Here is a 14829-nt window from a genome sequence, read left to right on the forward strand (position 1 = left end):
TGTAGTTCAATTTTCTGTTGAATCTGAAAAATGTAATGTAGACACAGCAGTGTGTAAGTTTTTTGAGGAACAGAGACAGATCTCTCTTTGTAATGCACAGCAGTGCAGAAGTTTTTTTTTGTATCCAGCAGCGTGAATGTATGAATGTAATTTACACACAGCAGTGTAAAATGTTTCAAGGAAAAAGTAGCGTGTTACAGCAGTGTTCTGAGCTGAAACAGAGTGTTACAACAACATTAGTTCTGACCAGAAACAGAGTCTTTTGTAAATGCACAGGAGTGCAGTCACAGCAATGCAAAGTGCAGACACAGCAGTGAAAAACAACGTGTTGATTTTTCAGAGGAGACAGAGTATTTTGTTTTCTGTAATGTACAGCAGTGCAGACACAGTAATGTATTTTCTGTTTACAGCATGAAGTTTTTTTTAAATCTTGAACTGTCTCTAAAGTAGCCTTGTTGAATCCCTCTGTCAACAGGAAGGTATTTTTTTAAGAAAAATCTTTTATGAAATTCCTGTAACAGTTAGTTTACTTTTAATAAACGCAAGTTAATTTTTTCCTGTTGCTGTTACACCGTAACTAAAAAAATACTTGACGTCAAATATTTACGTTGCTGCAACACCACGAACAGCATTGCTGCAACACCAGTTACAGCAACTGAAAAAAACTGTGTTGCTGAAACACCGTTTCCAGCAAGTGATTTTCTGGGTTTTCTGTGTTAAAACAGAGTATAAAAACAGAGCATTTTTTTGTCTGTCTGTTATGGAATTTTTATAAATTCCCAACAAATGCAACATAAACATACATATACATATATATATATATATATAATATGAAATTGAAATTATTCCAAACTTTTGCAGTCTTAGCCACAAATGAATCCAGGTATTCATGAATACCATCACAATAGATAAATAGTCCACCTAAGCACTACAACATTTTATATTTATATTCACTGGTGGCACAGATCCTCAGGCAGGAGAACCCATAAGAAATAGTAGCAGGACTCAGCCAAAATCCATAACAGAAAGAAGCGATGAAAACCCGAAAACCGACACAAACGCATGGAGAGGCAATAAAACCTAGTCAGAGTCATTATATATGTTATATTCTGCCAACACAGCCTGACAAGCAGGGTGGTTTGTGGTAGATCTGAAGGCAAAAGGCCCAGTCTTTCTTTCGTCCGAATTGATCCCATTGTTGTGGGTTAGGTAAACTGGACCGCGGCTGCCATCAGTTCTAAGGTTGCATGAGGTTGGGCTGCTCACTGTAAATGCCTCACAGGCTTCATGCTCGTGCTCACCCAGAACAGCGATACTGAGAAGCCCATCGTTGTCGGTGTGTTGTTCATTATAGAACAATCTCTTACCAGCATGATCCTTGCACTCAACACCTACAGTGGCACCTGCACAGCACTCATACTCAAAATATCAGAACCAAACATAGGGGTGCCCTGTTCTATGCTTCAGACAGAAACCCATGTTTCTCTTAAAAACAAAGAGTGTAGAAAATGAAAATAATGTGAACACAATAGCAAAAGGGAAGAATAGATCTATTCGGAAAAGCACAAATAGCATTCCACATGAAGAATCTTAAAACGAGATCTATTCTTCATCACCAGATCTATTATTTCATATCTTTTCAACAAGAAAATGCAGTGGCCCAAATGAAAACAATCTACAAAAACTGCAAAACAAATTGAAAAACTATCCAAAATGGGTGGTTGCTGGCTTACCAGAGATGGCAGGTGAAATCCTGGTGGGGAATCCAGCAGCACAGTTATCGCAGCGCGGGTTCTGAGATTCAAAATTCCAATCTGGAGCGCCATTATACAATTCAAAATTTGGTGGCAATTAATATCATATGTTATGGGGAATGGATCGCATATGATACACGACATGCCGCTCGTTTCAATGGGTATCAATACAAACAACGAGATGGATGATGGCATTATGTATATCTCCATCACTATGCAATCGGAATGTATATCTCCATCACTATGCAATCAGAATGTGTTAGCTGGACAACGGAGCGGATGTCAGAACCCTTCTCCCAATATTGTCCTTAAAGTCTTTTAAGAAAGCATTAATGGAACTATAGAGGTGAAAATAGCTCTCGCGGTGGTTTGAGGAGCAGTCTTATTTGGAAACTCATGGGGAAGATTCTTCCGGGGATTCTCTCCCTTAACGGTATTCTTCTGACAAAACTTGCATTTTGTTCCCTTTGCCGTTGTCAACTAACGAACTTTTGTAACTTTTAAAAATAACGAAGTCTCGCCTTTCTTTTGTCTCTAGTCTCATCAATGCTATGATACGAGCATAGGCACACCTGTCACAGGTTTAATCACAGGACTACGCAGAGATTCACTTCACACCTATGTAATATTATTTAACGACATACAAACTTATTCAAAGATATGAAAAAATGCAGTTCAAATGACACTAACACAGGGATTATGGAGGAAAAAGTAATCCCACTCTGTAACTCTTATTTTGCAAGAAAAAAGTAATCCCACTTTGTAACACTTATTTTACAATGAATCCTCTAGCCACACACTCTCTTTGGTCACTTATTTTACAATGAATCCTCTAGCCACACACTCTCTTTGGTCTACATTTTTTATTCAAGCTTTTAATAAGCATATCATAAGATCAGATGGCTAAACTTGGCATATAGTAACAAATTACTATCTTAATCAAATTACACGACAATAAAAACAATTCTATCTTAATTTTTCTAACAAATTCCACGGATCAAAGAACAAACTCCTTTAGTAAAAAATTTGATCTCTCAGTTGAATTTTACTGAATCCCCCCTTAGTTGAATTTTACTAAATCCGTGGCCCACTGCTTAGTTGAATTTTAATGAATGCCGCCCGAGAAAGGTAACCCCAATGCACGCTGTAGAAAACCAACATTTCCAAAAAACGGAGTTGTTTTTAGTGCGATGTTTTTGGAAGTTTCCAGTTTGGCAGGAATTTATTGAAATCACAAGCTTGATGGGTAACCACTGCACATTAGAAGTGCTTAGAGGTTTTTTAGGGTGCTGAATCCATATATACACTGAAAAAACCAGTTTAAATAACCCAAATCAAGATTTCACCTCAACTTTTTTTGACCAAATTCCTATTCTGGAAAATCTAAAAAATCCCACTAAAAACAACTTCCCAGAAAACCAACTCCGCCCTTAAATTTTACTGAATGCCCTCCCCCAAGAAAACCACTCCCGACCGCAGAAAACCAACTCCGCCATAAAACCAACTTCCATAAAAAATTTGATCTCTCAGTTGAATTTTGTTGAAATTATAATTTCAAAACTGCAGATTTTTTCCCTGCGATGCGATCCATCGCAAATCGCAGATGTCACCCTTCCGCCCGCTTCCTTTGTTATATGCGATGCGATCGCAGATCGCATATCGCACTTCTTTTCTTGTCAACCTTCACCGCGTCCCTTCGATTGTTTGCGATTGCGATTTCGCGATGCGATCTGATCGCATATCGCAAATCGCGTGATTCAACGGTTATGGAGGCGGCGGCACATTCTTTTCTCTTCCGCCGATGCAATGGTGCGACATTGTGATAAGCCATGCATTAAATTCCGGTAGGATATTTTCAGCCGAGTAATAAATGAAATTTACTGCGGTTGGTAAATGTAGGTAGGATATTTTCTTCTATCTTATCGTTTACAATCAGATATGTTTTTCAACATATATATGTAATGAACAACAGTTCTGATATATATATAGAATGAGATATAAGCATATATTGGAAGAATCTAAAAGTTTTGTAACTTTATCTGTAAACGCACAGCAGTGCTAAGATAGTTGAAAACATGGAACTCAAGTATTCATGTTGTAACCCCTCGAGGAAGACAATTCTGTAACAGTTTTTTTTTATATGATTAAAGATCCTGTATTGAAAACAGAGCGTTGTTCTCTGTGAATTTCTTTTGTATTTGAAATAAACAGAAATTTCTAACATACTGAATGCCCGACCACCCCTCAGTTGAATGTTACTGAATCCTCCAACCCCCAAAAAAATATAGCATCACATTCTCGTTCCCCTGGACATGTAAATCCACTCATACCATAATTTGAATTAATATAATTACATTAAACTAATATATCTATATTAAATTCTTTTCATATCAATCTCCATGCATTAATAACTTCCACTTATGTAAGTTTTACATAAAAATAGTTGTTCGTTACCTTTATTGACTCACAGATAGAGTCTAACCCCGCTACATGGTAGAACAACTCATTTCCTAACGCACAAGGTGCCTTAGGTTATTAGGTGGAAACAGTTATATAGAGCCAATACACAGTGAGTCTAACCACACCATGTGGTAGGATAACTCTTTATGTCGACATGCGTAACTAAGATATATGATAGAACAAGTTATATAATGTAGGCGGAATTGCACAGCTACACTTCTGGCTGCTGTACTAAACTCATTGCCTTGATGTGTTTGATCTCACTGTCGAGGAGGTGCTTGGTCATCTTCCTCTGGTAGAACTCCCTGTACACGTACGGCTCGAAAGTTTTACCAGCACGACCTTCTCCCTTTATCGCCGCTAATGCATCCAATGGATAAACAATGGAGTCTGGAGCGGGGTTGTAGAATGTCACTATGGATTGCCTTCGAACATTCGAATTTACAACAGCTTGATGATCTGCGCTCTTGAAGATACCTCCACTCAAAACCTGCAGCATGGAAACAATAGTTTGTTAATAAGTATGGTTGGAATTCATATATATTTGTATAGTTATTTTCGTATAATCGCTAATCTTCAGAACCAAATTAACTGCCCTAGCACGCAGTCCATGGATAAGCTTGAAGAATTTGAATCTAAAATATCATGTGACATAATACTTCGTCGATATATATATGGTTTTAATAAAAAAAAATAAAAAATAGTATATATGTTTAATAGTATATAATAAAAAATAATTAATTAAGAAATTAATATTTGTATTTATGATTATGATTTTTTATAAGATTAGTTTAACTGGTGGAGTTTTTTAAGTTAAAAATATTTTATTACTGAAAAATTATTAATTACATATTTTTAAAATTAAATCAATAAAAAGTAATCCTTTCACATAAATCTCCCTTATATATTAATACTCCATAGAACTAGTGACCACTTTGACTTTATACAAATATTGTGTAGAAAATCTAAAAATCAATACATCACATAAATTTTTATTTATTAATATAATAAAATAAAAACAACTTCAACCTACATCCAAGAAACAAAAATACCACAACCCTACATCCATGAAACAAAAATACCACAACCCTAATACAATAAACCGCATAAATAAAAAGTGGTCTTGTGGTTGTTTTTGAGGTTATTAAAGGACAGATTATATGACTTTTTCAACCGAGCTAATCTTCATACACAATCCTCGTCCAAGACCTAAATAAAGTATTGTTGGAATTCATATATATTTGTATAGTTATTTTCGTATGATCACTAATCTTTAGAACCAAACTGCTCCTAGCAAGCAGTCTACGGATAAACTTGAATAATTTGAATCTAAAATATTTTGTAACATAATACTTTGTTGAGCAACCATATATATATATATATATATATATATAATTTATATATATATATATATATATATATATATATATATATATATTTTTGATAGTTGATCGGTTTAAAAAAAATATTTAACATTTAGATTATATAATCAAAAAGTTAATTAATTAAAAAATTAATATTTTTATTTATGTTGATGATTCAATTATAAGATTAGTTTAATTTGTATAGTTATTAAATAAATTTAATGATCACTCTCTCCTTCTACCAATATTGTATAGACTATCTAAAAATCCATGCATCACGCAGAAAAAAACAAATTCAACATGCATGCATGAAACCAAAATACCACAACCCTAATACAATAAACCGCATCAATAAAAAAGTGCTCTTCTGGTTATTTTTGAGGTTATTAAAAGACAGATTGTGTGATATTTTCAACCGAGATAATCTTCATACACAATCCTCGTGCAAGACCTAATCTTGTGACACAATCCTAAAACAAGATAGCTTATTCTCTCAAAATTATTTGTTATGTTTCACGATGAATTAAATAACATAATATTTCGAAATAAGTACGACGAAGATCATAGAGGTTCATTTTATTTTTATACTGTAACTCAGTTTCTTTTAATCTCAATACGTTCAATACAGAATTAAAATGTTCCGAAAAGCAATAAATATAGGCACTGACATGCATATGGTCTCCGATATTTACAACGAAAGCTCCATCGATGGGTTCCACTGTAACCCACGTTTCACCATCGTCCTTTGTGGCTTGAAGGCCTCCAACATTGTCTTGCAGTAAAATGGTAAGAGTTCCTGGATCGGTATGTCTCCTGAGGCCTAACGTTAAAGCGGGGCGGGGGCAAGTCGGGTAGTAATTCAAGAGAACTTTCTGTTGGCCTTCTCCACATGCTTTCTCGATCGCATCTGCTTCAACTCCTAGCGATTCTGAGATGAGCCCAAGTAGTGTTTTGGCCAACTCCATCATCGCATCGCTGTAGTTGGCTAAAGCTTCCCTGAAAAACAATGACAGTTCGGGCGTGGAATAGATAAAATATATGATCGTGTAACAGTTCGTACATGGACTAGATAAAGTACATAAACCAAAGAAAGGCAGGCTGACCTGAACTGAACTGGCTTTGCAGGCCAGCTTTGAATGTCCCGCGCCGGGTAGCATGTCGTGACGTATAGTTCTCTCCAGTCCTTGAAGGGGTCATCGTTGATAAAGCTCCCATTTCCATATCCTACGAACTGCCCTGCCTGTATGGCGTGCTGCATCTTCTCTTCCACTGGAAGCGAAAAGAACTCCTCGGCACAACACATTATCTGAGAGTTCAGTTCTCCAGGGACGCCATGATCTATGATCTGGAACATTCCCCACTCTTCACAGGCCGCTCCGAGTTCTCTTATTAGCTGTGCGTGCTCTGCTCCTCCGGCTCTTGCATTCGCAAGGGAAATGACGGGCACCACTTTGCTGAAATCATTGTATGCCACAGCTGGCCGTTCATTGTCGTCCTTAATGTAATTAACAGGTAGATCCTCAATTCCCAGATCGGCTAGGGATTTCACAGTATTCACTTCCATTAATGTTTGTACCATTTTTCTAACAACCACAATGGAGCGGAAATGGAAAAAGTGTAGATCTTGGCCACAAAAATTAAGAATCCCTCACTGTAACAGTGTGATCAGAACACTCCACTAGACTTCAATCTTTCTAATATTATGGGAAGTGTTGTGTCCGCCCATACCTTGCAACGCGTAATTTAAAGAAAATTGTGCATAAGCGCTGCCGAAATGCATAGCCATACAAATCTGTATTTTGGAACAGAACGTTAATGTGTTTGGTATATTTGATATAGGGTTTAATTATTTGGCTTTTTCCTTTTTCCTTTTTTTCTTTCCGCATCATCTTTCTTTTTGGGTTACATTCTTTTATTCAAATTTTGTCAGGGTCAGAAATATAAGTTTGACTCGTAAAATTTGAATGTTTAGAAATTTTCCTCCGAGCTAAATCTATTTAAAGATTCTCATTAAAAATTCACAATTTCAATCCAACTATATCACTTAATTTAATCCCAAAAAAATAATCTAACCATTAAACTACTATATAATATGATATTTATTACATTCTTTTATATATTTTACTATTTTAATAAAAAAATTATTTTACTATTAAAATATATGATGGAATATTCACCTATCCAGATGAGCTTTTTTTACTCTCTCTCCTATAGCTATTCCTTTGAGCAAACCCAACTACTAGTCCTCCAATGTTGACCTGGAGCCAACTACAAATCGGGACCATAGATCTATCTGAAGACGGCATATTACAGATACTTCATTGTGGAAAGTTCACCATTTATATTTTCTGAGATATCTATGGTCCACATATTTGAATAGAGGTATAACATGGGACATGCTCTCCGCCGTCGAAAAGAGACGAGTCATATATTCTGTAGAACGTGTACTTAAAATGGTTCAATCGAAACAATCACTGAAAAAACCTTCATCACTCAGCTTCATTTCAATCTTTAGCCGTCATCATTTGGCAATAAGTGAATGGTGCTTCGCAACTGGACTATTGGCATTGACTAAATTAGTGCCAGAGTTGGGAATCTTCATTTAACTTTATTTCAGTGCTATTGGCATTGACTAAATCAACATAGCAAAGCATCATACACCTGCAACAGTATTAAATGCGATCTATGTGACATTTCAACTCTATTTTCCTTTTATAGCGCTATTGGCATTGACTAAATTAGTGCCGGAGTTGGGAATCTTCATTTAACTTTATTTCAGTGCTATTGGCATTGACTAAATGAATATGGCAAAGCATCATACATCTGCAACAGTATTAAATGCGATGTATGAGACATTTCAACTCTATTTTCCTTTTATAGCGCTATTGGCATTGACTAAATTAGTGCCAGAGTTGGGAATCTTCATTTAAGTTTATTTCAGTGGTATTGGCATTGATTAAATTAAATGCGATGTATGTGACATTTCAACTTCCTTTTATAGCTGGCAATCATTATCTAAATTCAAATTTTATATAAAAAAGGAATTTTTATTAGATCGATTCTAAAGAGTAAATATAAAGGTTATGTGTATTCCGGATTTAAATTTGAGTTCATTATTATTTTTTCAAATTGAATTATTTTGCTTTAATATGTATTGTTTATTATCTTAATGACTTTTTGTATGAAAGAACATGAAATTATTTGCTATTTAAATTTTCAAATTTAAAATGAAAATTATTTTAATTCTTTTAATTAAAAAGTTAGATAACTTCTTATAATATATATATATATATATTTTTTTGATTATTTGGGTTTATTTTTGTTTACTAGTTATTATTGTAATTACTATCACAATGAGAAGAAAATGATTTTAACAATTTTTTAACACAATAAAAATATTATATTTTTAATACAATATAATTTTATTATAATGTAGCTTATGCATGTATATATCAATTACCCATTAAAATTACAATAATTAAATCACATGATATTTCATGTGATTTTCGCCGAAAAATCTTTTGTAAACTTGATATGGATCACAGAAGCCTCAACTCTACAGATAATCTTATACATATTGAGGAAAGTGGGAATTACATGTTCTAACATACTATAAATAAAATTTTATTCAATGTAGATTTTATTTTTTATTATCAAAAAATCAACATTGAATAAGTAGTGTTATTCAATGATATATCTTATATTGCTAAGATTAAAAAATATAAAAAATAACTAGATATTATTATTGTTATTATTATTATTACTAGCATTTGCACCAGATGTTGCAAAGAAAACCCCGTACGGCATAAAGTGTGGAAATCCATTATCGATGTAGTATGTGCATTATTCAACAAGGTGGATCTCTCTAAATTTGTTGCAAACATTTATGTTGTTGCATTGCTAATTTATTTAGAATCTACTACTACCTCCTCTTCTTGGAACATTAAATTTCTTTATCACCCCATGATGACAATCCCTCTAGTTATTGGAATCACAATTTTTTCCACTTTAGTGGGTTTACCTTCAACCTAAAGAAACATGAATTTGAGTCACTCAATTAAAAAGAAATTGCTAAACTGTTATTTATCAGGTTTTGAGTAAAAACAATTAATAACTCATATTTACAACCCTTGAAATATTTACAACCTTTTAAGTCTTGTATTTATAACTCATATTTATAACCCTTTAAAATGAAACAAACTATCTATATTTTTATTAATAATAAAAAGAATCTTCTTTATAAAACTAACACTCACATGCTACTCTTATTGAAAAGGAATCAATACTCTTTGATAAGCAATATTCTTTGATAAGCAAGGAAAGCATTATACTCAACCTGAGGGAACTCAGTGGGCAAAATTATCAATAACTAGTTAATATTGATTTGCATCAATTTCTTTTGGTCCAACCAGCAATTAAAATCCATCCCCTGCCACTGCAACAATAATACACCATATATCACCTTCCCATTAAAACTGAGAATGAGCTGCAAGTAAAGTGTGAGAACGCGAATGCCTCATAAGCATGGAGTTAAGTTTAATCCCAGAGCTTTTGCTACAATCCTCAACTGTAGAAATATTGAAATTTTTAAGAAGACTCTCGCCATTTCATAAGCAGCTGAGTTGACAACAGAGTTTGTCTGTCGCTGAGTCCCAGTCATAGAGATGTCTATATGAGTTATGTCAATGTCTAAGTAGAGCTATTGAATATGGAATGTTGGTGTAAGTCCTCATCTCTGTCCAACTTATGTCAAAGCAAGGATGCTACATAGGAAGAAAGAATTGGTTAATCGGTTGTGGATGATGGCATTTTTTCTAGAAAATGCAATATCTCCTTCATTGATTTCAAAACTCCATTGCTTCACTTGCACCTATCTTCTCACGCTTTCATATTGATAAAAACAATGTAGAAAATTTCGGTTGAGTTAGTTTCAAACCATAAAATCTACCCCAACTTCATCTAATGGGCTTGTAATATAGCCTTCTTTCCCACATTTTCTTGATTATAAAATAATGTCAAAGTAAAACGAGAGTTAGAAATATTTTTCAACAATAGTCACTTGCATCAGATGTTTATTATCTCACTTGGCTTTCATCCTTATGACTTAATATGGACGGACCATTTTCTGCAAGATTAGGAAAGCCTACTATGTCTTTGAAAGATCGATTTGATTAATGAAGAACATAAGTTAAAAATGCAGTGATCATCCTGTAAACAAATATATATACTCTATATATATCAAAGCAACAGACCCAAGGCACTGAATTTGCCCTTTTCACACTCATATATGATATATCTATTCAAATTTTTACATAAACCATTATTTCATCCACAGTGGCTAAGAGTAGTATATATCAAAGACTGAAGGCACTGAAATTGCCCAATTCACTCATATATCTACTCAAATTTCTACACAAACCAATATTTCATCCACAGTGGCTAAGAGTATATATCAAAGTAGCAGACTGAAGGCACTGAACTTACCCATTTGAGACTTATATATCTATTCAAATTTTTAAATAAACCAATGTGTGATCCACAATGGCTAAGAGTATCTATCAAAGTAGCAGACTGAAGGCACTGAACATGCCCATTGCAAAATTCAAACTCATATCTATTCAAACTTTTACACAAACCAATATTCATCCACATAGGCTAAGAATATATATTGAAGTAGCAGATTGAAGGCACTGAACTTGCCCTTTTCAGATTTATATATCTATTCAAACTTTTACATAAAACAGTGTTTCATCAACAGTGACTAGTGATTTTCAAAGTATTTATGTATGCCATAATAAGCACTTCACGAATCAACTAGGAATTGAAGGCACTTGCACAAAGAATATAATAACAGAAAACCATCGTATTCTTGCACAATAATATTATTGATGATAACACTATGCATAAATTGCTATTGCTTTGTTGTAAGCCAGAGCAGGATCTTGATCTTCCTTGGCACAGATGTTACTTTTAGATGGACTGAGATGAATTTTTGCAGCCCCATTCCTCAATCCAACTTTATTCCCTTTTAATTTTGGGGCCATGAGAATCTGATAGCAGCCAACATCTTTCTTCTTCTCCTTCTCAACCATCTCACCACCATCTTTTTGCTTTTCTTGATCTTTGCCCTGTTCCTTGCATGCACTACTGTTGAAGTCTTGGTAGCAGGATTGCTATTCTTGGGCATCAACAACATTATTAAGTTTAATGGACAATAATTTTCCCACAAACGAAGGTCTAGGTTGGACAGGATTCCCCATAAAATCTCTGAAACCCACAGCACCCCCAGTTGGAGGGATGAATCTGTTCTTTCTGTGAAGATCTACTCCATCAAGAATCATGGTGCCAAGGTTGAGAATGCCCTATGGGTGACCAGAAGGACGACGGACCTGGAGTGCCAAGAAACTCATCCCAATGAAATCTGTGCTCCCGTAGCCCTTGAGGACAGTGGAAAGCAAGACCCTCACAATGCCTAGTAAGGTATCCTTGAGGCAACACATGCAGTATATCTCCATTATCAGAGTAGAGGTTTCATAGTGGAGAAAACTCTCTTCCACTCTGAATATGGCCTTGTCGTTCCAAGTAGGGTTTGCACCCCCTGTTCTGTTAATTTGCTTCGTCAGTTTTTTGTCGAAATTGATCCATACAACACAGTAGGTCTGCATCATGCCAAAAGGATGCATCTCCTTCAGATCTTGAGCTGAGATGTTGTTAAGCTCCAGCTATGTGTAAGCTCCCCCCATGATGTAGAGTGAATTTACTGCACAAGGAAATGTAATATTTAGAGACCACCCTGATTGAAATTACAGGAGAAGAAATGCCATGAATGAAATCTTTTGAAATCTGAACATTGTATAGAACTCACTTATAAGACAAAACACATCATAGACTCTCTAGCTCACGATGATGAAAGCAGATGGAAATCAGTGCAGAAGGCCACCCCAAATGGTCATGATCGAAGCCAAGAAGCAGAAAAACCCATTCATAGATACAACAATAATGGAACAAACAAAAACAAATTTGTACCAAATCCATTTGTTGTTTCATTTTAGAATTTTATTGTTGTGATTTCCATTTCAAAACTCCATTACTTCACTTGCACCTATAGTCTGAGGCTCTCATATTCATAAAAACAATGTACAAAATTTTTCTTGAGTTAGTTTTAGATTATAAAATCTACCCATTTCAAAACTCCATTGCTTCACCTGCACCTATCTTCTCAGGCTCTCACATTGATAAGAGCAATGTAGAAAATTTTGGTTGTTAGTGTTAGACTATAAAATCTACCCATTTCAAAACTCCATTGCTTCACCTGCACCTATCCTCTCAGGTTTCCATATTGATAAAAACAATGTAGAAAATTTCGGTTGAGTTAGTTTCAAACCATAAAATCTACCCTAACTTCATCTAATGGGCTGTAATATAGCCTTCTTTCCCACATTTTCTTGATTATAAAATAATGTCAAAGTAAAACGACAATTAGAAATATTTTTCAACAATAGTCACTTGCATTAGCTCATTATTATCTCTCTTGGTTTTCATCCTTATGGCTTAATATGGACGGACCATTTTCTGCAAGATTAGGAAGGCCTATTGTGTCTTTGAAAGATCAATTTGATTAATGAAGAACATAAGTTAAAAATGCAAGGATCATCCTATAAACAAATATATATACTCTATATATATCAAAGCAGCAGACTCAAGGCACTGAATTTTCCCATTTCACACTCATATATGATATATCTATTCAAATGTTTACATAAACCAATATTTCATCCATAGTGGCTAAGAGTAGTATATATCAAAGACTGAAGGCACTGAACCTGCCCAATTCACTCATATATCTACTCAAATTTCTACACAAACCAATATTTCATCCACAGTGGCAAAGAGTATATATCAAAGTAGCAGACTGAAGGCACTGAACTTGCCCATTTGAGGCTTATATATCTATTCAAACTTTTAAACAAACCAATGTGTGATCCACAATGGCTAAGAGTATCTATCAAAGTAGCAGACTCAAGGCACTGAACATGCCCATTGTAAAATTCAAACTCATATCTATTCAAACCTTTACACAAACCAATGTTCATCCACATAGGCTAAGAATATATATTGAAGTAGCAGACTGAAGGCACTGAACTTGCCCTTTTTAGATTCATATATCTATTCAAACTTTTACATAAACCAGTGTTTCATCCAAGTGGCTCGTGATTTTCAAAATATTTATGTATGCCATAATAAGAACTTCACAAATCAACTAGGAATTGAAGGCACTTGCACAAAGAATATAATAACAGAAAACCAACATATTCTTTCACAATAATATTATTGATGATAACACTATGCATAAATTTCTATTTCTTTGTTATAAGCCAGAGTAGGATCTTTATCTTCCTTGGCACAGATGTTACTGTCAGATGGACTGAGATGAATTTTTGCAGCCCCATTCCTCAATCCAACTTTATTCCTTTTCAATTTTGGGGCCATGAGAATCTGATAGTAGCCAACAACTTTCTTCTTCTCCTTCTCAACCATCTCACCACCATCTTTCTGCTTTTCTTGATCTTGCCTTGTTCCTTGCATGCACTACTATTGAAGTCTTGACAGTGGGATTGTTGTTCTTGGGCTTAAACAATGTTATTAGGTTTAATGGAAAATAATTTTCCCACAAACGAAGGTCTGGGTTGGACATGATTCCCCATCAAATCTCTAAAACCCACAACCCCCTAGTTGCAGGGATGAATCTGTTCATTCTCTGAAGATCTACTCCATCAAGAATCATGGTGCCAAGGTTGAGAATGCCCTGTGGGCGACCAGAAGGATAACGGACCTGCAGTGCCAAGAAACTCATCCCACTGAAATCTATGCTCTCGTAGCCCTTGAGGAGAGTGGAAAGCAACACCCTCACAGTGCCTAGTAGGGTATCCCTGAGGCAACCCACGCAGTATATCTCCATCATCACAGCAGAGGTTTCACAGCGGAGAAAACTCTCTTCCACTCTGAATATGGCCTTGTCATTCCAAGTAGGGTTTGCGCCCCCTGTTCTGTCAATTTGCGTCGTCATTTTTTTCTCGAAATTGATCCATACAACACAATAGGTCATGCACAACAGATTACATAGCAGAAACGAGACACATTATTTTAGCAGTTAGTGGAACACCACGAAAACATTATTGCAGCAGGGCGTGGAAGAGAACAGGAAGAGAAGAAAGCGGAAACAGGAGGAACATAAATGGTCGTGGAAGAAA

The 14829-nt window shown here is 35.1% G+C and overlaps 3 protein-coding genes across 3 annotated transcripts; all 3 read right to left on the reverse strand.

The window, feature by feature from the left end:
* Window positions 1-807: 807 nt before the first annotated feature.
* LOC149226150 (pollen allergen Sal k 5.0101-like) lies at window positions 808-3585 on the reverse strand. Its single transcript, XM_089380118.1, has 3 exons — window positions 3420-3585; window positions 1734-1814; window positions 808-1403 (listed from the first exon to the last, which is right to left on the reverse strand). The coding sequence occupies exons 1-3, from the start codon at window positions 3583-3585 to the stop codon at window positions 1081-1083; spliced, it is 570 nt and encodes a 189-aa protein (XP_089236244.1). The 3' UTR covers window positions 808-1080.
* An 840-nt stretch (window positions 3586-4425) lies between these two features.
* On the reverse strand, window positions 4426-7298 carry LOC149226151 (naringenin,2-oxoglutarate 3-dioxygenase-like). Its single transcript, XM_089380119.1, has 3 exons — window positions 6682-7298; window positions 6247-6574; window positions 4426-4704 (listed from the first exon to the last, which is right to left on the reverse strand). The coding sequence occupies exons 1-3, from the start codon at window positions 7155-7157 to the stop codon at window positions 4426-4428; spliced, it is 1083 nt and encodes a 360-aa protein (XP_089236245.1). The 5' UTR covers window positions 7158-7298.
* A 6984-nt stretch (window positions 7299-14282) lies between these two features.
* On the reverse strand, window positions 14283-14645 carry LOC149226152 (protein SRC2-like). Its single transcript, XM_089380120.1, has one exon. It carries the CDS (start codon window positions 14643-14645, stop codon window positions 14283-14285), a length of 363 nt encoding a protein of 120 aa, XP_089236246.1.
* Window positions 14646-14829: the final 184 nt, after the last annotated feature.

The sequence above is a fragment of the Pinus tabuliformis genome, chromosome J, assembly GCF_031772625.1.
Source record: "Pinus tabuliformis cultivar Carrire ecotype Pingquan chromosome J, CPIR1, whole genome shotgun sequence".
NCBI lineage: Eukaryota > Viridiplantae > Streptophyta > Pinopsida > Pinales > Pinaceae > Pinus > Pinus tabuliformis.

Coding starts and splice junctions, on each gene's coding strand:
- LOC149226151 (XM_089380119.1), bottom strand. CDS start 7,157: ATGGTACAAACATTAATGGAAGTGAATACTGTGAAATCCCTAGCCGAT. Junction 6,575..6,681: donor GCAAAGCCAGTTCAGTTCAG/GTCAGCCTGCCT, acceptor ATTGTTTTTCAG/GGAAGCTTTAGCCAACTACA. Junction 4,705..6,246: donor ATATCGGAGACCATATGCAT/GTCAGTGCCTAT, acceptor TCCATGCTGCAG/GTTTTGAGTGGAGGTATCTT.
- LOC149226152 (XM_089380120.1), bottom strand. CDS start 14,645: ATGACGACGCAAATTGACAGAACAGGGGGCGCAAACCCTACTTGGAAT.
- LOC149226150 (XM_089380118.1), bottom strand. CDS start 3,585: ATGGCTTATCACAATGTCGCACCATTGCATCGGCGGAAGAGAAAAGAA. Junction 1,815..3,419: donor GAAGGTTGACAAGAAAAGAA/GTGCGATATGCG, acceptor ATGGCGCTCCAG/ATTGGAATTTTGAATCTCAG. Junction 1,404..1,733: donor GATTTCACCTGCCATCTCTG/GTAAGCCAGCAA, acceptor AGTGCTGTGCAG/GTGCCACTGTAGGTGTTGAG.